Genomic DNA, 24,447 nt, shown 5'->3' on the forward strand with positions numbered 1-24,447 from the left:
AAAGATCCAAAGTCTGTTTTTTTAACCAATCAGCATCTGGAACGTTCTAAAGGTACCAGCGGCATAACTGGGTTAAGCTTCTAGGGGGCACCTGGGGGCTCACCAAGTTTTTGAGAGGGCACTGAAAGTAACGTATACATTGTTGTGTGTGCAATTAAAGATTTTTAATGGGATGCACATCCCCCATATTTACGCGACTGAAAGGTACACAGAAATATGGAATTCTAATATCACATCAGGTTTAACAGTACATTTTTACAACTGACACGAGTTACGAACAAAACAAAAAAAGGTTTGAATGGTATCAACCCCCTTTAATTGCCTAATGTTGCAGTCCAAAATGAAATATAAAATGATTTTGTAGGAATAAATCTAGTCTTAGTATCACCCTTTGTATCACCCTCTCTGTCTCTGGGCCAATGTCTGATATATCTACCAATGCACATTTATGCGACCCCACGCGCCAGCCATGAGGTGACATGACATCATTTTATTCCGAAATCTAGACTTAGCTGTTGATTGGTCAATTTTGATGCAATGTTTTTGTAACACAACAACAGGCATAGAGATCTAAAAAACAACAACTGATATTGGCTTTCAAAACTGTTATCATGCGTGAACGCTCACCGTTGGTGAAACGCGCAAGAGGGCATTCTCATTACACCCGTTATTTAGAATATTTTTATGATGATAATTCAAAGTCACAGGACGTTCGTGCATCGCTTAACATATCGATACAGTCCGCATGACATACAGGTAGGCTAATTTCGCTCACATAAAAAAACGTAAAAAGCATAATAGATGTCGTGTCTAGGTTTCATTCTATGCACATGACAACGGGTTACCGAAGACTCGATATAGAAGGCGCCTGCTGAATGGTCAGAATATCGAGGTCAATATGCAGTCTTGTTTTGCATTAATTAATCGCCCAATCTGATGACATATCATAGATCCTATGTCTTTTGAAATGTATGAACTTACCTGTACTTGGAAGTACATTGGGGAATCTGTTCTTGTTTTTGCAGACAGGTTTCTTGGCTTCCTCACAGTGGACTGCCACTGACATTTCATTTAGCACCTGAAGTTTAAAGTAAACAAATTGACAACACATGTTACAATACTTTTTCTCTTTCTAGCTCGGACTTCAATTACAATTGACAATTGTTGACTAATGTGATGTGGGATCAGTGGTGTATCCAGAGGGGAGGGGGGCAGGGGGCGATATTTTTTTCCGTATGCTTTTTTTCTTTACACATGCATATTAGTCCAGCGGATATGTGACAAAATATCGATGAATTGTGCACTTTTGCATAAAAGCGTGAAACTTGGCACAGATGTTTATATTCATGCGAGAAAATGTTTTAGATGTGGAGCCATCGCAAATTTACCCTTTTAGGGGCGTGGCATCCATTTAAAAAAAGGGGGGCAGGACTTGTCGTGCCCGCAGTGAAAATGGTTTTTCCCACTTGTTACAAAAGCAGGAAACTTCACAAAGACATATTTATATAGATTATTAGTGTTTTCCAGATTCGGAGCCACCACAAAAGTACCTTTTTGGGGGCGTGGCAGCCATTAAAAGAAAAGGGGGGTTTAATTATTATGCCCACTTTGGAAAACATTGTGCCCATATTTCGTGAATGAATAAAACGTCCCACAGACGTTTATATTCATGAGAAAAAAAATTCCAGATGTGGAGCCATCTCGAACACACCCTTTTAGGGGCGTGGCAACCATATAAGAAAAAAAAGGGGGGCGGGGTTTTCATTATGCCCACCCTGGAAATATTGTTCCCACACTCATAGGGAAATGGAACTTTCCAGAAACATTGACATTCATGAGAAAAAAAATTCCAGATGTGGAGCCATCTCGAACACACCCTTTTAGGGGCGTGGCAACCATATAAGAAAAAAAGGGGGCGGGGTTTTCATTATGCCCACCCTGGAAATATTGTTCCCACATTCATAGAGAAATGGAACTTTCCACAGACATTGACGTTCATGAGAAAAACAATTCCAGATGTGGAGCCATCGCGAACACACCCTTTTAGGGGCGTGGCAGCCATATTGAAAAAAAGGGGGCGCGGTTCTCATTATGCCCAACATGGAAAAAAATGTGCCCACATCTCATAAACGAATGAAGCTAATTCCCACAGACATTAATATTCACGAGAAAAAAAAAGTCACACGTGAAGCCATCATAAACACACCGTTTTAGGGGCGTGGCAGCCATAGTAAAATGGGGTGGGGGAGGGGGTTTGTCATGATGCCCCTATAAAAGAAAGTCATGCCTACCTTTCATTAATGGATTAAACTCCACACGGACAATATATTCATGAAAATCTTTCCTTTTTTTTGTAATTTGAAGCCATCACAAATTTATCCTTTTAGATGCATGGCATCTATTTAAAAAAAAATGGGGGGGGGGTGCTACTATTCATTTGCCCACCATCAAACTTTCATAAATGACTAAACTTCACACAAACTTGGTGCAAGAAAATAAATTCATATGTAGAGCCACAGCAAACTCATCCTTTTAGAGGTGTGAGGGGCCTACTCACTGTGCCCACAATTGCAATTTTTATATTTTGTTGTTGATTTCTTATAATGTTGATTGGCCCATAACCTATATTATTTGGTAATGCAATGACTTACACCAAAGAGCATGGGTAAGTACCGGTAGGCTAACCCGTGTTATAGGGTTCAATGTGTGTACTTGCACCTATATTATCATGCACATCTAAATTCCAGAGTGATTTCATAATAACAACACAATGGCAGCCCTAAACTCTAACATTTTACATTTAAGGGCCATGGAAATCCTTTTTTTAGGGGGGGGGGAGTGTAAAATCCCCCTACCCCCTACCCGTTGCGCCGCATTGACAGCAGATTGGGTAACAACACGATGTACTCGCCTCACAAAGTGGTGGACACGTCCACTATGACTTCACATTCAATGAATCTGTGTACCCCCACCACACAACCCCTTTTGGTCTGTCAGAAAAAAAGGCAGGGGAAACAATGTATTTGGAGAAGTAACACTAGTCTTTCCAGGACTAACTGAGGCACCCCAGTTTATACCCCAATTCAGATATTGCTGCAGTTGAAAGGTTAACAGTAACTGGGTTAATATAGATGAGGCAAAAATGCATAGTGAAAGAAAACAAAGGGTTTGCCAACAGTAACTTCCAACTATAAAGGCAGCCCTACTTCAACACATTAAACAGCTATATGGGGTGGATTGTATTATATGAAACGCGGTCAAAATGTTCCACGTTGTGCATATTGAGTACCCCCCCCCCATTTTAAAAATGGATGCCCCGCCTCTAAAAGGGTAGGTTTGTGAAGGCTTCACATTAAAAAAAAAAAAATATTGTCCTAGTGGAATTTAATCCATTTATGAAAGGTAGGCACACCTTTCTTTTATAGGGGCATCATGACCCCCCCCCATTTTACTATGGCTGCCACGCCCCTAAAACGGTGTGTTTACGATGGCTTCACGTGTGACTTTTTTTTTTCTCGTGAATATTAATGTCTGTGGGAATTAGCTTCATTCATTTATGAGATGTGGGCACATTTTTTTCCATGTTGGGCATAATGAGAACCCCGCCCCCCCTTTTTTTCAATATGGCTGCCACGCCCCTAAAACGGTGTGTTCGCGATGGCTCCACATCTGGAATTGTTTTTCTCATGAATGTCAATGTCTGTGGAAAGTTCCATTTCTCTATGAGTGTGGGAACAATATTTCCAGGGTGGGCATAATGAAAACCCCGCCCCCCTTTTTTTCTTATATGGTTGCCACGCCCCTAAAAGGGTGTGTTCGCGATGGCTCCACATCTGGAATTTTTTTTCTCATGAATGTCAATGTTTGTGGAAAGTTCCATTTCTCTATGAGTGTGGGAACAATATTTCTAGGGTGGGCATAATGAAAACCCCGCCCCCTTTCTTTCTTATATGGTTGCCACGCCCCTAAAAGGGTGTGTTCGAGATGGCTCCACATCTGGAATTTTTTTTCTCATGAATATAAACGTCTGTGGGACGTTTTATTCGTTCACGAAATATGGGCACAATGTTTTCCAAAGTGGGCATAATAATTAAACCCCCCTTTTCTTTTAGTGGCTGCCACGCCCCCAAAAAGGTACTTTTGTGGTGGCTCCGAATCTGGAAAACACTAATAATCTATATAATTATGTCTTTGTGAAGTTTCCTGCTTTTGTAACAAGTGGGAAAAACCATTTTCACTGCGGGCACGACAAGTCCCGCCCCCCCTTTTTTAAATGGATGCCACGCCCCTAAAAGGGTAAATTTGCAATGGCTCCACATCTAAAACATTTTCTCGCATGAATATAAACATCTGTGCCAAGTTTCACGCTTTTATGCAAAAGTGCACAATTTTTTCACATATCCGCTGGACTATATGGGTGTATTTCGAAGTACATTGAGTTGCAAGTCAGGTTCTCGGACTTTATTTTCCCTTGAAAAAAATCCACATATTGGTAAAAGAAAAATGTTCCAAATAAGTAACAAAGCTTTTTAAGAGAAAAAAAAGAAGTAAAGAAGAAGAAATTAAAAAAAAAATCCAATGGGAATCGAACTCGCACCATCGGTGACTCAATCAATGTGGTAGTTATACTATTGCATATATAGGGCCCTCCAGCATAATTCTATGTATACTAGCGAGCGTGTGGTGTGGAAAAAAATCGTGGGCAGGGGGGCACCTTGTCCCCTGCCCCCAGTGGCATTTTTGAAAGATATTTTTCAGTAACTATATTTCCATAAATGGTTAGAGAATACTGACACACACACACCCACACACACAAAACAAGCTCCAAAACCATTATAATGAGCCGTGAAAATTGGCATTATTTTCCAGTATGCATAATAATGGTCAGTTTGGAAGAGCGCCCCCATTTGGAAAATGAGTACCAGCCCGACCCCCCCCCCCCCCCCTGGATTTTACGGAGGCCAAGTGTTCGGGGATGTCAGCGTGCGGTTGCCCCCTGACATCAAAAGCTGGATAGGCCACTGTGTGGGATAAGATGTTTTTAACACCCAAGGGCTGCATTTGGCCTCGGGTGCTATGTACATGTATGGCCAACACATTACACACTGGGGCACAGGCTGCATTTTGCAGTCAATGTGCAGTACACGCATCACCCATAATGAACTCACTTTCGACATGAGAAACCTTTAAAATGATTATTTACATGTTTATGTTTTCTTTGCAAGCTTGACACCAAAAGCAACAACGCTTCTTTGGGAAAATATGTTACTTTAAAAGCATTTAAAAAAAACTAAACTAAAGCCATCACAAATATCTCATATTGCGATCCCATATCAAATGTCTGAATTGTAATTATTTATGCACAGTATAGACACTGTTCACAGTCTTCAAATAATCATGAAAATTCCTTTAGAAATGTGAAAAGGAATATTCTGAGTATTGAAGATACCATACAATGCTGTATTTAGGTTTCAAGATTTCCAAATGGGACTGACAGGAATATTTAACTTATAATGTTCTATATGTTGTGTTGTAATGGTGTCATGCATACATTGGCATATATTCCCTTTGCTATATAAACTTCATACAAATGTACAAACATGTACATGTAGGCCTATACAGTTCAACATATCACATGTGTGTTAAATTCATATTTCCGCTTCAGTGTAACACAATGACTGGAACAGGCCTTTGGTAAATCTATTGTACCAGAAACTGGGCCTTTGAAAGGGTTCACAAAATAACAATACCTGTTGACTAGGCAATACAAGTTCAACTGTGTGACCTGTGATCCATTGCAGTCTGGTGTATTTATAGAATTGGGAATTTACAGGCAGTAAGCAATGCCACACCCTACAGACATTCGAGTCAATCCAGAGAGTGAGAATCCACCAAATAGTCCACCAGTTTCTTCATCAAACAGCCAAATTGATTGCAGATATATCTTCTGACATCATTCAGGTATGTTTAGTTGAGAATAAGCTTGACAAATGCAACCACAATTGGCATAGGAATCAGTACAGACATTTGACTACCAATTTGTACTTCAGTTTCCTTCTCTGATGCAACATGAGCAGTACGTGTATTAAACCAGTCTGAAGAAGTTCATGATAAAACTGAATGTGGAAAAATAAGTTTATCCACTTACAAACTATCAATGGATTAGTTCAATATTTTTTAGTTCATATATGTAAAGGTTAATGTTTGGTCAATTTTTTATTTTATTAATTCTCACCAAACGTGTGATATATTAATGGCAATGTTGAAACAAAATAAGAGTAACTAGAGCTATGCCTGTTCGATGAACTAGCGTACGGCTAGGGATACTGTACAAAACTGTGCCTTGTGGAGGGCAATTCCAGAAATTCGAATGGACATTTCAGAAAGTCAAATGAGCTTCTGTTAGTAGTGTGAATGTGAAACATTACTAATATGTGACATCTAATGAAGAGAATTACAGGCCAAACAAATGTACTAAACCTTTTAGACCTTGTAAAATCATGTTATCGGACTTACAAAAAGGGCTAAACTTTGTGGAATTGCCATATAGTGGATATTTTTTTAGTACATTGAGCTTGGATGCGACTTGGTACAAGTTCCAACAAGTAAATTTTATTGTTTCCACTTCATTTTTCAGTTCAAGAATAAAAATTTAGTTGTAAACTTTTTCCCATTAGATGATTTTTTTTGAGAAAAAATAAGTTGGAATTTCACTCAAGTTTGATTTTGCAGGGTTGCTCAGGTGCAGTTCTGTAACTTGTTACAACCATTTCATCATTTGAAGTTACCATACATATAATTCCAAAACATTTTAATTAATGTGCTCCATTTGTAGGTTAAAGGACTATCTCCCTCTATCACATCAACCCAACGGTCAAGATGGCATCTAATGTAACAGTTCAATCAGTGTTGGAGAAGATTAGTGTGGATCATCTGGAATGCTCCATCTGCACCAACCGTTTCAGGCAGCCCAAACTGCTGGACTGTTTGCACAGTTTTTGCCTCCAATGCCTCCAAGAGCTCAGACAGAGCCAAGATCCTAGTGGTACAAAGCTGACATGTCCTCTGTGCAGACGTGAAACCATGTTGAAAGGGTCTGGGGTTGCTGATCTCCCTAATAACTTTTCATTCAGTGCCCTGGTGGAGGAAGTTACAATGCAGGAAAAGCTACTGGAAGGTCAAGGGTCAGACATCAAATGTCAAGCCTGTGATGAAGAGAATCAGGCTATTTCAAGATGCATGGACTGTGATCATTTCCTCTGTCAAGAATGTCAAAAGGCACATGGACGTATGACTTTGATGAAATCTCATAAAATCTACAAACTTGCTCAATTACAATCAGGAGAGATTGTCTACAAGAGTAAACTCAGAGAAGAAATTCCCAAATGTGGCAAGCATCCAGATCAGAATCTCAATGTCTACTGCGACACATGTGAGCAAGTCATATGTCTCATGTGTACTATTCTTGATCATGGGAATCCAAAACATTCCCTCATCGGCCTATCAGAGGCTTTTGGAAAGTGTAAGAAAAAAGTTGAAGAACTTGTCTCAAAAGTTAGTAAGAGTAAAACAGCACTGAACACCACCATAGAGAAGACTTGCATATCTCACAAGAAACTCGACATCATGTTTGCAAACACCAAAGAGAAAATCTCAAAAAAAGCTGACCAAGAGGTTGCCAAGATCCGACAGGAGGAGCAGAAACTGTTAAAAGAGACTGACAGGATTTATCAAGAGAGAGTCACAACATTTGAAGCTGCACTTGCTGAGAACAGCAAAGAAGTGACAAAGACAGAGCACAAGCTGGAGGAGGTCAAACAACTCATGAATCAAGCAAGTTGCTATGAGATTCTTGAACTTCAACAGAAGCTATTGCATAACCTCAGTGAATTGACAGGGAAACAGCCACAGCAAGTTCCTGACAAGTTGACCTTCATGGACTTTGAAGAAGGTGAGAGGTCACTTGGGAGACTCATTCTGAAAGAAGAACCAAAGGCTGCAGCAAAGCAATCACCAAGATCTGCAAGATCATGTGTGAAGGAGAAATGGGAACTGAAGACTGAATTCAAGAACTCTGAATTAGGAAAAACATGGCTACAACATGTGTCAGCACTCTCTGACAATAACATAGTATTAACCAATTTGAATAATATACTATTCACATTATCACTGACCAATAGTCAACATACACCATCTCCTATCCCACAAAGGCTACAAATCAATGGCCTCACTGATGATGTCAGGTGTATTGCAGTGAGCAAGGATGACAAGCTCCTTGCTCTAGATGGTCCAGTTGTCAAGGTCTTCAACAAGCAACATCAGCTCCTCCATCAGTTCACACCAGGTGGAAGGTCAGACAGCCAACCAACATGCCTTGCAGTGGATGGCAGCAATCTGATAGCAGTGGGTTACAGAGGCAAGAAGGAGATATCTCTACACAACCCAGATGGATCCCTTATCAGGAGACTGCCTGCTCCAATGATTGAATATGATCTAACAATGTACAATCACCGCCTTATCTACACAAACTATGGCAACAAAAGGTTGGTATGTGTAGACTACTATGGTACCAGTGTCTTCTCAGTAGACATGACCAGCAACATGCAGGGGGGTGGGTACCCTACTGGTGTGTGCTGTGACAGTGATGACAGCATCTATGTTGCTGTGGATGGATATCAAACAGGTGGTATTCTGCATTTCAGTCCTGATGGCAAATACATTGAATGTGTGATCAAGGGATGTGATTCTCCAAGTGGCATCACATTCACATCAGGTGGTGATCTGGTAGTGGCTGCAGGATGGTCTGTAAAGGTCTATCACCGAGTGTAAGGACGAATTAATTAAACTGGGGGCAAGCCAGCGTATCTACCAACCACTTCCATCAGACATTGAACATTGTTATCACTGAAAAAGATCTTGAAAGTTCTCAAATAACATTCTACAATACTGTATATTTGGTTTACTTCTAAGGTCTATGGTCTCGGTATGTGTTGACTCTAATACCTAATTACCACTTCCATTTTTGAAAATCTTGGACTTTAATATCCAGCCTATATTTCCTATAAAATCCTAGATCTGGTGGTCCAATTATGAGAGAAAAGGATTGACCCTTCACATTGTTTGCAGACAGAACCGTGTACATTTTAAAATTATTACCCACGAGAGGGAAAGTATTACCATGAGAGGCAATTCAATTTTCTCAGATTCGTCTCAGCAAATGCAAAGTCAGTGCATGATGTGCTTTCCAAGTATAAGATATATCCCTGCTCCTGTATGAAATGTAAACATTTCCTTAAATTGTTTTATTGGATTTTTCAATTATTGGGAAAATTGTTGGGATTAAATTAATGCAACTTATTTTCAAATGAGAAAGACTGTGCACCTCTGTGTACACAAGACAAAAGTAAATACTCAAAAGCAACTGGATGAAATGTGTGATTTTGAACTCAAGCGATATTTTAAAAATAAATCATATGCAATCCCTTGGTTTTCTCTTTCACAGTGCTTTCTGAGTGCCTCATCAAATTAATATTAGTTTCATAACATTTTACAACCAAGTTGAAAATGAAAACCTTGTGCATTCTACTGCAATGATACATGGATGTTTGTAAATGTGGTTGGTATGATGGATGTACATTTGTAAATTGAACTATTTTTCCTGCCTTTCTCATATGTGATTGTTTACATACTACAATAGAAGATGCATTTAGAACATTCTTTGAATTTGGGGTCCAGCTTTTCCTGTCCCTATATGTCCGGAATCTATTATTTTGCAATAGAAGATGCACTCCTTTATGTGTGTGCTCTTCCTCCAAGAATGCTTCTGTGAGTCAAATGACCTACCAAGAAATATTAATTAGTTTGAGGTCATTTTTAATGCCACTTGAACGGAAAACGATAAATTAGGAGGTTACAGGGACAAAACAAATGTCCGACTTTGGACCCTAAATGTATAGAATGACCTACTTGTGAGAGGTTCCTTATCATTACAATAATAGTCTTGTTTCTTCAATAAATAATTGAGGCTTTTGCTTCTTTGAATAAGTATTGGTTTGCTAAATGCTGATAGACCAAGTAGTCTAAATGAAGCAATGAGCATTTGCTTTAATTACAGAATATCTCTCCAAGAGAACGCAGCTTCCATGACAACAATGGCACTTCAGCCAAGATCCAAAGTCTGTTATTTTACCAATCAGCATCTCACATACATTTCAGCAGCATTTTCCACTGGGCATGTTACAACTCTGCTCCTAGTCTTATTTGCATACATAATGAGGGCTGCCTGTTTTACATCGATGATGCGACTCAAAAATATATATTTGTATTTTATCATTTATAAACCACTTAATTTGGAAGCCGTTGTTATTATATCACTAGTTAGTTCATTCGCTGTATATTTGTCAAAGGTATTTTTAACAACATTTTTCAGAGAACGTAGAAACAGTGATTTCATGAAACAACCATCTTTTCTCAGATGTTGTTTGTTTACATTTAGGACCATTTTGGTTTCGACAAAAACATAACATCAGTGGTTTCCCCAACATTTATACTTGTACATAATGGTAGAGGGGATTATCAAGTAATCAGATTTGTGAACACATTTTCGCTTGATGTCTTTTATCTCTTGATTGGCCGCATTTGGATATCAAAATTGTCTAAATGCTCTCAAATATTGAGAATGTAACTACGTTCTTAGAAAACTAGTCAGGTTTGTTGATGTCTGGTACCACGTATCGCGAGCAAAAAATAAACATTGAAACAATACTGTTTTGTCAGCTTTTAAAAGTGTTCATTGTTATCTAAACGAAAAAATGTAGTCAAAAGAAATCTATTGCATGTTAAAGATTGCCTCGTGGCTTTACGTTAAGTATTTTATTGCCCTGCGAAAAATTCAAATGTCATGAACTTGAGCCAAACTCAGAATTTTGTGATACCTTAGCAACTGCTTGTGACAAGGGAAAAAACCACCACTTGGAATTTTTTACCCAAAATGAATTGCTAACAATAGCATTTTTAGGGCATGCTTTATACAAACAAAATGTTTAAAGTAAAGATTTCTTTACATTACGCATGTAAAACAGTTAACAAGACACCTGACATCTAACAAGAGGAAGCCCCTGGATGCCAGGGCCGACATAGTATGGTTGCTGAGGGCGCAGTCAAGTTCCCGCTGCAACTATAGATAAATCATGAATATCACACACTCTATGGGAGTGTAACATATGTGATCTGGAACTTTCTAAAGGTACCAGCAGCGATACTAGGGTTAAGCTTCTAGGGGGCACCTGGGGGTTCACCAATTTTTTGAGGGGCACTGAAGGTAACTAGTTTGTTGTTTGCAATTCAAGATTTCAATGGGGGGGGGGAGACACATGCCCCATAGTTACACCTTTAAAAGGTACACAGAAATATGGAATTCAAATATCATATCAGGTTTAACAGTCCCTTACATATTTACAATTAAACTAGTTACGAACCAATAAAGGTTTGAATGGTATCAACCCCATTTAATTGCCTAATGTTGCAGTCCACTCTTTTCTTAATAAATTGAAATGCAAAATGGTTTAGTAGGAATGAAGCCTTAACACTAGTCTGAGTATCACCCGTTGTATCACCCTCTCTGTCTCTGGCCCAACGTCTGATATGTCTACGCATGCAAATTAATGCGACCCCGTGCGCCAGCCATGAGTCGACATGACATCATTTCATTCTCAAATCTGGACGTAGCTGTTCATTGGTCAATTTTGATGCCATATTTTTGTAATACAGCAACGGACATAGAGATCCAAAAAAACCCGACATTGGGTTTTAATACTGTTAACATGCACAAGTGGGCATTCACATTATGCGGTTTATTTCAAATATTATGTGATGATCATTCGAAGTCACAGAACGTCTTGACACAGGCTGTTTTTTTTTTTACACAATTTATAACATAAAAGTATAGTCGTGTTATTAGATGTACATGACAAAACCAAAGACCCGATATAGAAGGTACCCACTGATGAATGGTCAGAATCTCGAGGTCAAGATGCAGTCTTGTTTTGCATAATAATCACCAAATCTCTCTTGCTGTGCAAGGAGATATTACATAAACTACCTTAGCACCTATTAATCCTACAATTTAGAACAATTCACAATGCAGTGTGAGTGTGCCAACAGGTGTTTGCCTCAAGAGGCCACTTTCCAACTTAACAGTCTTTTGAAAAGTATACTAACTTCTACAAAATGAACTTACCTGTACATGGAAGTACATTGGGGAATCTGTTCTTGTTTTTGCAGACAGGTTTCTTGGCTTCCTCACAGTTGACTGCCACTGACATTTCATTTAGCACCTGAAGTTTAAAGTAAACAAATTGACAACACGTTACAATACTTTTTCTCTTTCTAGCTCGGACTTCAATTACAATTGACAATTGTTGACTAATGTGATGGGGGAGCAGTGGTGTATCCAGAGGGGAGGAGGCAGGGGAGGGGGGCAGGGGAGGGGATGGTGGGCACCTTGTCCCCTGCCCCCAGCAGCTTTTTTGAAAGATATTTTTTCAGTAACTATTTCCATAAATGGTTAGAGAGTTCTGACAGGAAAAAAAAAAGAAACCAAGCTTCGAAACCATTACATTGAGCTGTGAAAATCGGCATATATTTTCCAGTATGCATAATAATAGTCAGTTTTGAAGAGCACCCCCCCCCCCCCCCACCCGAGGTCAAGTGTTCGGGGATGTGCAGTGCGGTTGCCCCCTGACATCAAATGCCGGATAGGACACTGTGTGGGATATGACGTTTTTAACACCCAAGGGCTGCATGTGGCCTCGGGTGCTATGTACATGTATGGCCAACACATTACACACTGGGCACAGGCTGCATTTTGCAGTCCATGTGCAGTACACGCATCACCCATAATGAACTCACTCTCAATGGGAGAAACCTTTTAAAGGATTATTTACATGTTTTTGTTTTCTTTGCAAGGTTGACACCAAAAGAAACAATGCTTCTTTGGGAAAATCTGTTATTTTAAAAGCATTTCCTAAAAACGTAACTAAAGTCATCACAAATATCTCATATTGCGATCCCATACCAAATGTCTGAATTGTAATTATTCATGCACAGTATAGACACTGTTTACAGTCCTAAAATAATCATGAAAATTCCTTTAGAAATGTGAAAAGGAATATTATGAGTATAAGATACCATACAATGCTGTATTCAGGTTTCAAGATTTCCAAATGGGACTGACAGGAATAACTAACTTATAATGTTCTATATGTTGTACTGTAATCTAGTGGGTGTCATGCATACATTGGCATATATTCCCTTTGCTACAGATATTTCATACAAATGTACAAACATGTACATAGGCCTACAGTTCAACACATTACATATGTGTTAAATTCATATTTCCGCTTCAACGTAACACAATGACTGGAACAGGCCTTTGGTAAATCTATTGTTACCAGAACTGGGCCTTTGAAAGGGTTCACAAAATAACAATACCTGTTGACTAGGCAATGCAAGTTCAACTGTGTGACCTGTGATTCATTGCAGTCTGGTGTATTTATAGAATTTGGAATTCACAGGTAGTGAGCAATGCCACACCCTACATACATTCAAGTCAATCCAGAGAGTGAGAATCCACCAAATAGTCCACCAGTTTCTTCATCAAACTGCCAAATTGATTGCAGAAATATCTTCTGACATCATTCAGGTATGTTAAGTTGAGAATAAGCTTGACAAATGTACCCACAATTGGCATAGGAATCTGTGCAGACATTTGACTAGCAATTTGTACTTCAGTTTCCTTCTCTGATGCACCATGAGCAGTTTGTTAAACCAGTCTGAAGAAGTTCATGAAAGCACAAAATGAGAAAACTGAACTACAGTATCAATGGATAAGTCCTATTTTTCAGTTCATATATAAGTGTAACTTGTTGATATATTGTGGCGAAACAGGGTGCCTACAGACTAGTCTAATCTATGAATTATGTATGCGCGCATAGGTCATTAATATTAATGGCGCGCGTAGACCAATCCGCAATGAAATATATGGCGTGACTTTAGCATCAATAATGCATGAACGCGCGTAAGCCAATCACCAGCGCGCATTGCCCAAAATCGGGGCGCTTATAAAGCGGTGTTTGACATCGCCAAGCCTCTTCGTTCCAAGATGGCGACGGTGATGTAAACCCGAGATCTCATTGTGACTCATTTCTGCGATTTCGTGCTAAATCCTGAGGGTTATTCAGATTTAGGGACAACGTCCGATGCGACCGGTGAGTTGGTGGAGTCTCTCATGTTTTGTTATTGACTCAATTAACTGTCTATTATCTTGGAAAATTGGTGACAAAGATTTAGTCGGGAATTAAGACTGACTATTTTGTCTGGATTAATTAGTGCTAGAACATAAGGGGCTAGGAGTTGTGGAACTTGGTTTGAGAGGCTAGTGGGGCTCGATTCGGTAGTAGATTGCTTGTCGTGGGTTGGACACCATTCGGTGGGGTTTTACGACTGAGGCGATCATTGCCGTAATAGCTTGCCTGACGAGTTACTCTTTGCCGCCTTCTGAGCACTTGGGAGGGTTACCGGTTTTGTGTGTGTGAGTTATTGCACATAAGGATTATATTGTGTAATCGTGTTGAGGGTTACCTTTCCTGGGTGAGGGTTATTGGAATTACACAGTTCAACCTGCTTCGACGCTGAGTCGGGTTGAGGGTTACCTTTAATGTGTAAGTTATAGGGACAGTTCAACCTGTGTGAGGGTTATTAGAACTGTGCTACTTCATTATAATTGTATAAGTTAATACACACGGTGCGGTTGACCGCATAAAGTTAATCTTGCTTTTTGTATTCTTAAGTGGTGCAGTTGACCACGTAAGGATTACATTAGACTAAGTTACTTCAAAAGGGTGCAGTTGACCCTGGAGGTAACGAGTGAGGATTATTGTGATATTTCTGTCCATAATATTTATCACCTCGTACATTGTATATTATTGTAAATTATTGTAGTGATTATTGAACAAATCCATTGATGACTGAGATTCCTGAATAAATCAAATCTATAATCGTCTTTGGAATCACTTGTCTCTGTGAGGGTTACTCAGTATCATCGTGAGGGTTACCAGGATCACTGCGAGGGTTACTCAGGTTCATCGTGAGGGTTACCAGGATCACTGCCAGGGTTACCAGGTTCGCTGAGGGTTACCTAGGTCTGCCGTGAGGGTTACCTGATTCACCTTGAGGCCTACTGTCGCTACTTGTGTTGCTCTAGTTCCATTCAATTAATTACTCAGTCACAAAACGGTGGTATATTTCCACCAAACGAACAGCCCCTACGCTTAGTCCACCGTTCGTTAATTGTCCCCCCTTTCGTTTGGGTAGCCGCTCACCCGTTCGTTAGGCTAATAATTATTTTTGTGGGATAATGGGTGTGGGTTGGAGTCCTGGGATAAACAAGACCAGTCCCCCTGGGTTCCGCTAGCCCCCCGGTTCCGCCACAATATATACATGTATATATATCAACAAGTTACACTTTAGGCCACTTTTTGAATTACAAATCCGCTGTTTTTTTTCTCCAATTTTTAATTTCTCTGCCAAATGAAAAAAAAAAATGTTCAGCCAATTTTTAATTTGATATTTCCCCCCATCGTGATATCATGCATTGGCATTGTTAAAAACATAAGAGTATAAAATTTACCATTTACAATATCGCCACTCAGCCTGAAAAGCGTCAGTTTCTCTTTTAAAAGTTTCTCTGGTCACACATTATCCACGTTCAAATACAGCAGGCACTTGGGCAACTTTCGTGGCTAGCAATACGGCACAAAACTGTGTCTGGTGAACTGGAAATAGTGTGTTTATCCTGATCGCAGCCCTTTCAAGATCAGACAACTTTTGTATATGTTTCTCTTCATATTTCTTAGTTCAAAAATAAATAAATTCTGTGCCCAAGAGGATTTTCTTTTTATAGAAGAAACACGAGTTGAAATTTTACTATCAAGTTTGATTCTGCCGGTTTGCGCAGGTGCAGTTTTGTAACTTATCAATGCTTATTACAACCATATCATCATTTGAAGTTTGAATACTCCAAAACCTTTTTTAATTAATGTGCTTTATTTGCAGGTTAAAGGACTATCCACCCCTATCACATCAAACCAAACAGTGAAGATGGCATCTAATGTTACAGCGCAATCAGTGTTGGAGAAGATTAGTGTGGATCATCTGGAATGCTCCATCTGCACCAACCGTTTCAGGCAGCCCAAACTGCTGGACTGTTTGCATAGTTTTTGCCTGCAATGCCTCCAAGAGCTCAGACAGAGCCAAGATCCTAGTGCTACAAAGCTGACATGTCCTCTGTGCAGACGTGAAACCATGCTGAAAGGGTCTGGGGTTGCTGATCTCCCTAATAACTTTGCATTCAGTGCCCTGGTGGAGGAAGTTACAATGCAGGAAAAGCTACTGAAAGGTAAAGGGTCAGAGATCAAATGTCAAGCCTGTGATGAGGAGAATCGGGCTATTTCAAGATGCATGGACTGTGATCATTTCCTCTGTCAAGAATGTCAAAAGGCACATAAACGTATGACTGTCATGAAATCTCATAAAATCTACACACTGGCTCAACTTCGATCAGGAGAGATTGTCTACAAGAGTAAAATAAGAGAAGAAGTTCCCAAATGTGGCAAGCATCCAGATCAGAATCTCAATGTCTACTGTAATACGTGTGAGCAAGTCATATGTCTCATGTGTACTGTTCTAGATCATGAAAAACCCAAACACTCTTTTATTGGCTTACCTGAGGCCTTTGAGAAATGTAAGAAAAAAGTAGAAGAACTTGTTGCAAAGGTTGGTAAAAGCAAAACCAAATTGAACAAAGCCATTGATAAGACATGCCAATCTCGCAAGAAACTCAACAAAATGTTTGCAAACATCAAAAAGAAAATCTCAGAAAAAGCCGAGAGAGAGGTTGCCAAGATCCGACAGGAGGAGCAGAAATTGTTAGAAGAGACAGATAGGATTTACCAAGAGAGAATCACACCATTTGAAGCTGCTGAAGCTACCGACAGGAAAGAGGTGACACAGACAGAGCACAAGCTGGAGGAGGTGGAACAACTCATGAATCAAGCAAGTTGCTGTGAGATTCTTGAACTTCAGCAGAAGCTCTTGCATAACCTCAGTGAATTGACAGGGAAACAGCCACAGCAAGTTCCTGACAATTTGAGCTTCATGGACTTTGAAGAAGGTGAGAGGTCACTTGGGAGACTCATTCTGGAGGAAGAGCCTAAAGCTGCAGAAAAGGAATCACGATCATGTGTGAAATGGGATCTGAAAAGTGAAATCAAGAACTTTGGATTATCAAATGTATGTATACAAGTTGTTTCAGCACTCACTAACAATAACATGCTTGCATTTGACTGTCTCAATGATGTATTATTCACAATGCCACTGTCGAAACTTCAACAAATCAAAGGTTTCACTGGTGTGAAGTGTATTGCAGTGAGCACAGATGACAAGTACCTCGTTCTAGATGGTCCAGTAGTCAAGGTCTTCAACAAGCAACATCAGCTCCTCCATCAGTTCACACCAGGTAGAGGGTCAGACAGCCAACCAACATGCCTTGCAGTGGATGACAGCAATCTGATAGCAGTGGGTTATGAAGGCATTGATGAGATATCTCTACACAACCCAGATGGATCCCTCATCAGGAGACTGCCTGCTCCAATGATCGATGATTATCTGACAATGTACAATTATCACCTTATCTACACAACAGGATTAACAAAAAGGTTGGTATGTGTAGACTACTATGGTGCCAGTGTATTCTCAGTAGACATGACCAGCAACGTACAGGAGGATGGGCACCCTACTGGTGTGTGCTGTGACAGTGATGGCAGCATCTATGTTGCTGTGCATGGGTTCCCAACAGGTGATATTCTGCATTACAGTCCTGATGGCAAGTACATTGGATGTGCGATCAAGGACTGTGGTCATCCATGTGGCATGACATTCACATCGGATGGTGATCTGGTAGTGGCTGTAGAAAAGTCTGTACAGGTCTATTACCGTGTGTGAGGACAGAATAATTACACCCAGGGAATATGTAAAAGAAAAGGAAATTAAATCAGCAACACCCGTTGAAACTAAAATTCTCACGGTATCCGAAATATCCAAAACCTCTTTTCCTAACACAAACAGAACTGAAATTGGGAAATAGGTATTCCCCGAATAATCATTTTCCCCGCATAATTTATTTCTTCAGTTGCTCGATAACTGAAGGATTCTATATGCATAATTACTTGGTTACTGCAGACTTTCTTTGCCAATTACATGTAATAGCTGTAATCATAAGCATAGACTTCCATTGTTAGTTGCCAGTGCCATCAATATCAGCACTCATCTTGGAAGTCAGGTCAAATCCCATCATGCAATTGTACATAATCCACTCACAATGTATAGCACTTGTAACCAACCATCATTGCCTACCGTTTTTCATACCAAAATTTTCCAAAAAAATATATTACAACAAATGGTCTTATAAGGAGAGGGAAATAAGAGGTAGAATATTCTCAATTTTGAGAATCAAACAGTGATAGCCATCACAAAAATAGAAAGGATGTACATTATGTACAAAGTTTGATAATTGTCACATTTAGTTGATTTTATTACTGACCTTTTAATTCTAAAAATCGTTCAAATTGCAGACTCATTTGAAATAATTTGATAACTGATTATCACTGGTTCATCAATCTTGGATAAAGGCTTTGTAAAGAATGTGTCAATTCAAAGTTTTTTTTTTACTTTCCCTCTAAAGACAGCCCCAGCTTTCTTTAATTAAGGGAAAGAAAAAAATCAAGCTGTTGTTGATTTGGATGCAGTAATACTGTGAACCAATTTATCTGAACATATCGTCACCATTTTGTCAATGTGATGAATCCACTGAAACCCAGATTTTAAGGAATTTCAGATTGTTTGATATTCTAACATTTTATGATACAACTCTACATAATTCCAAAATTTTGAAACACAAAACTGTATCGTTCATAATATTAAGACTAATTACACCACGAGGTGAATGTGTGACAACTTCATTTTATTTTCGTTTTTGACGAAGTGACGAATCTCTATTTGTCACTGAGTCTCAGTGATCTTACAAGTGTACAATATTTAAATGTATGAAGCCTGTACAATTCGCATTTTGATAAAGTTACAAATCTGCCTTTTAAAGTGTATAACTTTTGTACTCGTGCACACAACAAATCTGTGTATAAACATAATGTGTGTACATGTACGTGTGATCAAGTAACATTTCCGTTTCGAAGAAGTGATGAACATCTTTTATGTCTCCTGATTAAACATACTTTTATTAAAACAGAGACAACTGTTTGGCTATTTAACTAATGGACTATTGCATCAGTTATATATATATTTTTCAATTTTAGGGGAGAAATGTACAGTGTGTATCAAAATAAATGCAAAATATACCCGACGTAGAATGTGTAACCAACATAGATAATATAGGTATAGTTTGAAAGATACGCATTTACACTTTAAAATGAGACATAAAATGTCCAAATCTGATAATTTTGACAGAGTTATGAGTAATTTTCCAAGAGAGGTCAAATTGACCGTGGGACCAACATTTCACTTTTAGGTATTGGGACAAAGGTAACATAACTGCCTCTGTGTGGATATTTTGCCAGGCCTACAAACAATGTCTTAAGCGAGTTAGCACAATTCCAAATGCTTTCTTGCTATAACCTCATGCTAAAAATGTTTAGCATGTAAACATATTTACAAACTGATAACAAGAAACTGTTTAGGATTGTGTTTACTAGCAAAACATTTTTTTTGGTCGGTCAGGCAATTTAAAAATTCTGCAGAACTTCTTTAGATGCAACACTGTGTTAAAAGTTTGCGTTTTCAATTTGGGTGAATGGTTGTATTCTAAGAGCTTGCTAATATCATCATCATTTTACTTGTTTGTTATTACGTTTCTACCAAATGTAAATACTTATTCAATTTGGATCTAGGCGAAGAAATTGATGTGACTATATAACCTTGCAGTAAGCAATTTCATTTAAAAAAAGGTGCAGCAAACCTTGCACATGTCGTATCTGGTAATTAAAGCTAAAACTACTTTTTTGGTAATTTCTGAAATCAAGAGAAATCATTCATTGTCTTAGAATCCTGTTGGTATATCCTAAATTTCAACTTGGATCAAAGGCTATTTATATTTTGGCATTTGGCTCGGCCAATCAAAGGGACCCATCTCAATTTACAGAGAAGCTTAGAATGTTTATAGAGAGAAATGGAAGTAGCTCAAGCATACTGTATATACTAATTTTTGTGGAACATTTTTTGCTGCTCTAATTTTTTTAGCGAAATAGAACAGCCATCTTCATGACTTAAGAGACTTTAGTTAGTTTTGCTAATTTAACAATGTAAAGGTTATTCTTGATAAAGCTTTTGTTTTCCAAAAACTTCAGAAGAGTTTGCCATTTCATACAGTTTGAAAGACAATGGTTTCATATGTGCATATAATTTGTTGTTTCTAAAGAATCATCATTCCATCATCACATGTGATGCGATCAAGCTAAATGAGTCGTTTGTAGGGAATTTTATTGGGAGATACAGGCCAAAATAGGGCCACTTCATCACATCACTTCATCGCATCTCTTGGTGTTCCAACTTTCATAATTTTTTAACTAAAGATGGTATCAGCATGCCGTTTTCACGGCAGTAATGCTGAGATTGTGCTCTTTTCAAATCTGTAGTAAAAAAAAATTGACCAGTGTTGAAAAATGACTCATGTAGCTTGATAGCATATGCATATATTTTAATGCATAAGTCACTGGTCCCTTATTCACGATGTAAAAGCAAAACTATTTTGTCTTCACTTCTATGTAACTTAGACTGGCATAACCATGTGTCCCCTTCATTCTTTGAGCAAATGTTAATAAATTAGATATCCAAAAATTTGAAGTCTGAAGTGTGTTCTGCTGGCTTAGTCTATGACATCATTAACAAACAGTTACATTTATAGGAATAGGGGTGTCATTTTTTTTTATGATACAAATGTATTAGTTTGATCAAAACATGATCAAAACTGGTATAGTGAAATTGATAGACCAAAGAGTCAAAATGAAGCAATGAGCATTTGCTTTAATTACAGAATATCTCTCCAAGAGAACGCAGCTTCCATGACAACAATGCCATTTCAGCAAAGATCCAAAGTCTGTTATTTTACCAATCAGCATCTGCAACTTTCTAAAGGTACCAGCGGCACAACTAGGGATGGAAGGTTTTTATAAGTACGAGGATAATATCATTTTTCATAGACTTTTGAATACCGGTAGTACTTTCTATTGAAAAGGTGCAAACAATGAAAATGGAATGTCATCGGCGTTTTCTTGTGTTGAAAAGGCCAAGACACACTCAGATTTACAGTAGTTTAGGGGGAACACTGGGGCATTGAAAACATCTAAACAGTAAACTGTTTATATTGTGTATATAGAGAGAGAAAAAATGGAGGATGACGAGAAAATGGGAACAAGTTCTTTTTTAAGCAAATCTCAATAATGTTTGGAAGTTCCACAAGTGCAAACTCACTCCAAGATATTTATCATTGATTATATCTCATCAAGTGCTATTCGTTTGTGTTATTTCTATTCTGCAACCACATGCCCTCTTTAAGCTCAGATCAGATTAGTTCTGACAAAGAGTCAATGGGTCATATAAGCCCAAGGCTTCAACTCGACCCTCAATTACAAGCAAGATTACAAGCAAGATCACATGTCCTTTTATTAGTAAATCACAAGTCCCTTTACAAGTTCAGTCACAGGTAACAGGAGTTGAACAATAACAAAGGAATGCCAACACATTGTAAACACATTGCAATACCACACATGTGTACATGATATGTATGTCTACTTTGAACTTACAATTCATACAATCATGTATCGAGCTATTGCATGGCGCTGAGGATTTATATTTCTGGCCTGTGAAGGGACGGAATGCCTGAGTCTGTTTTTCCAAAATAAGAAAAAAGTCTGACTTCAAGCTATATCCTGAAAACTTGGATCACTGCCCTGCACCCGATTTCACGAAGCGCTGCGACAGTCGCAACTCGACTTACGATGTGTAACACGTCGCAACTCGCGATGCGTCGTATCATCTATTTCACGAAAGTTGCGATGTGTTGAACGCGTCGTAAGTTCCTTGACAACGGCTTAAAACACGTCGCAAGTTACGACATGTCTAGTTGTCATCGCAAAATAAGAAGAGTCCCTTTCTTAGCCATTTTCATGTCATCAATATTACAAAAACGACATTATAATACCGAGGCAATGTGTGTAAAGTTGTAAATAGAACATTCATTGAATATTTATGAATTACACTGGAATATTGCAGTTGAAATTTCAAAGTAGCTATATAGTCTACTGAGAGCTTGTTTTCCTTCAAAATTGCATCGCACGATCGCCATTTTGTTTTACGTTTTAACAAATTTTGAGTGGAGATCCGACGACTCTTTGTTGAATATCAGACGAATATTTACTGTACACTGACTTAATACATAAAACAGTGACCAAGTTGTGCTATAAATACACCTACGACGCGTCGCACTAACGACGTGTTTTGTGAAATGGATCGCAGGACGCGTCACAGCTGCGATGCATCGTAAGGATACGACGCGTCGCAGGGCTGCGATGCTTCGTTAGTTATGAAGAGTTTTATGAAATCGGGTGCTGGCCTTCTTATGCAACCTTATCAGATTTAAAATAGACTGACACCACATATTGGTGTTGTGTTACCTGTTTATTAGTCTGTGATGTGTAGAGGTGGGCGTGGCTCGATCTCTCCAATCTCAGCATTCATCTCAGCAATGGACCAATCAGCCTACGGAAGGCAAAAAATATGAATGAATATTTAAATTTACTGCTGCATGAACTTAATAATTGGGATGCATGTAGCTTATTGATAAAAGAGAAAGCTTTAAAAATGTGAGTTTTGGAAATTTTGTAAAGAAGCACTGATGCCGAATCACTGAAAGAAATAACATCTTTAGTTAAGATGAATATAACTTGGATAAACTATGCAAGCACAGTGCCGTTGAGTGTAATGTAAAACACCAACTGCACACTTGCTAAAATGTGGATAAATATAAACAAAGTAAACAAAAAACAACCAACAAAACAAAACTAGATTCCAAAACTATCATTGTCGGTTCATTTCATGTACCTCTTCCTTATTAGTTTACTTTTGTCTATACTACAAACTTGAGTTTCCTGACTTGCGACATGAGAGCAAAGTAAATGTCGTTTGCGATGAAATTCAGCTTCATTCGGCTTCTTTATGTTTACTATTCTAATAAACTTGTCTGTCAAATTGTTTATATTAACAGCCTATAGACCTTTGGATCCGTTAGATGTAGAAAACAGTCGCATGCTGTGTTTGATTTTACTCGTACAGCACGTACCAAAGCGCTACTACATAAGTGGACTCCAGGGACTGCAAATAACTGAACTCAAAATCATGTGACATGGTCCGTGTTGATACAGAGGGGCGTATACATACAGTAGATTGCCATCTTTGTTCATTTCTACCATTTCCGTAAGTGACATCAGAATGGGAAGATAGCAGTGGCTCATCTCATGTGTACCTGAAGGTAAGATTTTTATTTAGTGGGTCTACCTGTAAGTCTGTCTGTACATCTGATATAAATCAACAGCATCACATTATCTCATATGAAGTACATGTACATAAACTCTGTATTTGCCAATTAAAAGTGTATACTATTAACTGGAAATTCAGGTGGATCCGTCAAACCTGTTAGAATACAGACATGTGGAATACATGAATCTCTTTGTATTCACGACAGAAATAAGTGACAGGCATTGTTTGTACTTAGATGCAGTCTTACAAAATGCATGTTAGAGCTTTTCAAGCAGAAGATTCCGCAAAGGTGTTGCTTAATGAATCACAAAATAATAATAAAATACCCCCCCCAAAAAAACCCAACTATGTGAAGGTATAAGTTTATTTTTTTAGGAAATTAGTGCACTTTTCTTAAAGAAGGTGAACTTTTTAAATAAGTCTACATTTTGAAATCTAGGCCAGTTTAAGTACTTAAATATATATATTTTTGGGCACAGAAAATATTTGGTTACAGACTCCTGTCCACCTCCACTCGAACCACCCAGCTGACCAGGCAAGCTCAGAAGTTGAGTGATAAGACGTCTGCACTAAACAGGAGGTACTGGGTTCGAGTCCCACCTGAGTATTAAACAGTAAGACTGACCTTTTGTATACACGAGCAATTTTACATCATCGGTTACCCCCCCCATATTTGTAAAGAGGGCCTTTTTTTGTAAACAAGGCCCTTTTTTAAATTAAAATCAGTGCCTTTTTGGTTACCAGCGGCCATTTACGAGTGCCCTTTTTTAAAATTCCGCGCAACTG

At 38.6% G+C, this 24,447-nt stretch overlaps 1 protein-coding gene across 1 annotated transcript; it reads left to right on the forward strand.

The window, feature by feature from the left end:
* The first annotated feature begins 6,879 nt into the window (after positions 1–6,879).
* Positions 6,880–8,829, forward strand: LOC119726180 (E3 ubiquitin-protein ligase TRIM71-like). The gene has a single exon (XM_038197788.1). The coding sequence runs from the start codon at positions 6,880–6,882 to the stop codon at positions 8,827–8,829; it is 1,950 nt and encodes a 649-aa protein (XP_038053716.1).
* Positions 8,830–24,447: the final 15,618 nt, after the last annotated feature.

This window comes from Patiria miniata, unplaced genomic scaffold, assembly GCF_015706575.1.
Source record: "Patiria miniata isolate m_02_andy unplaced genomic scaffold, ASM1570657v1 HiC_scaffold_2, whole genome shotgun sequence".
Taxonomy (NCBI): domain Eukaryota; kingdom Metazoa; phylum Echinodermata; class Asteroidea; order Valvatida; family Asterinidae; genus Patiria; species Patiria miniata.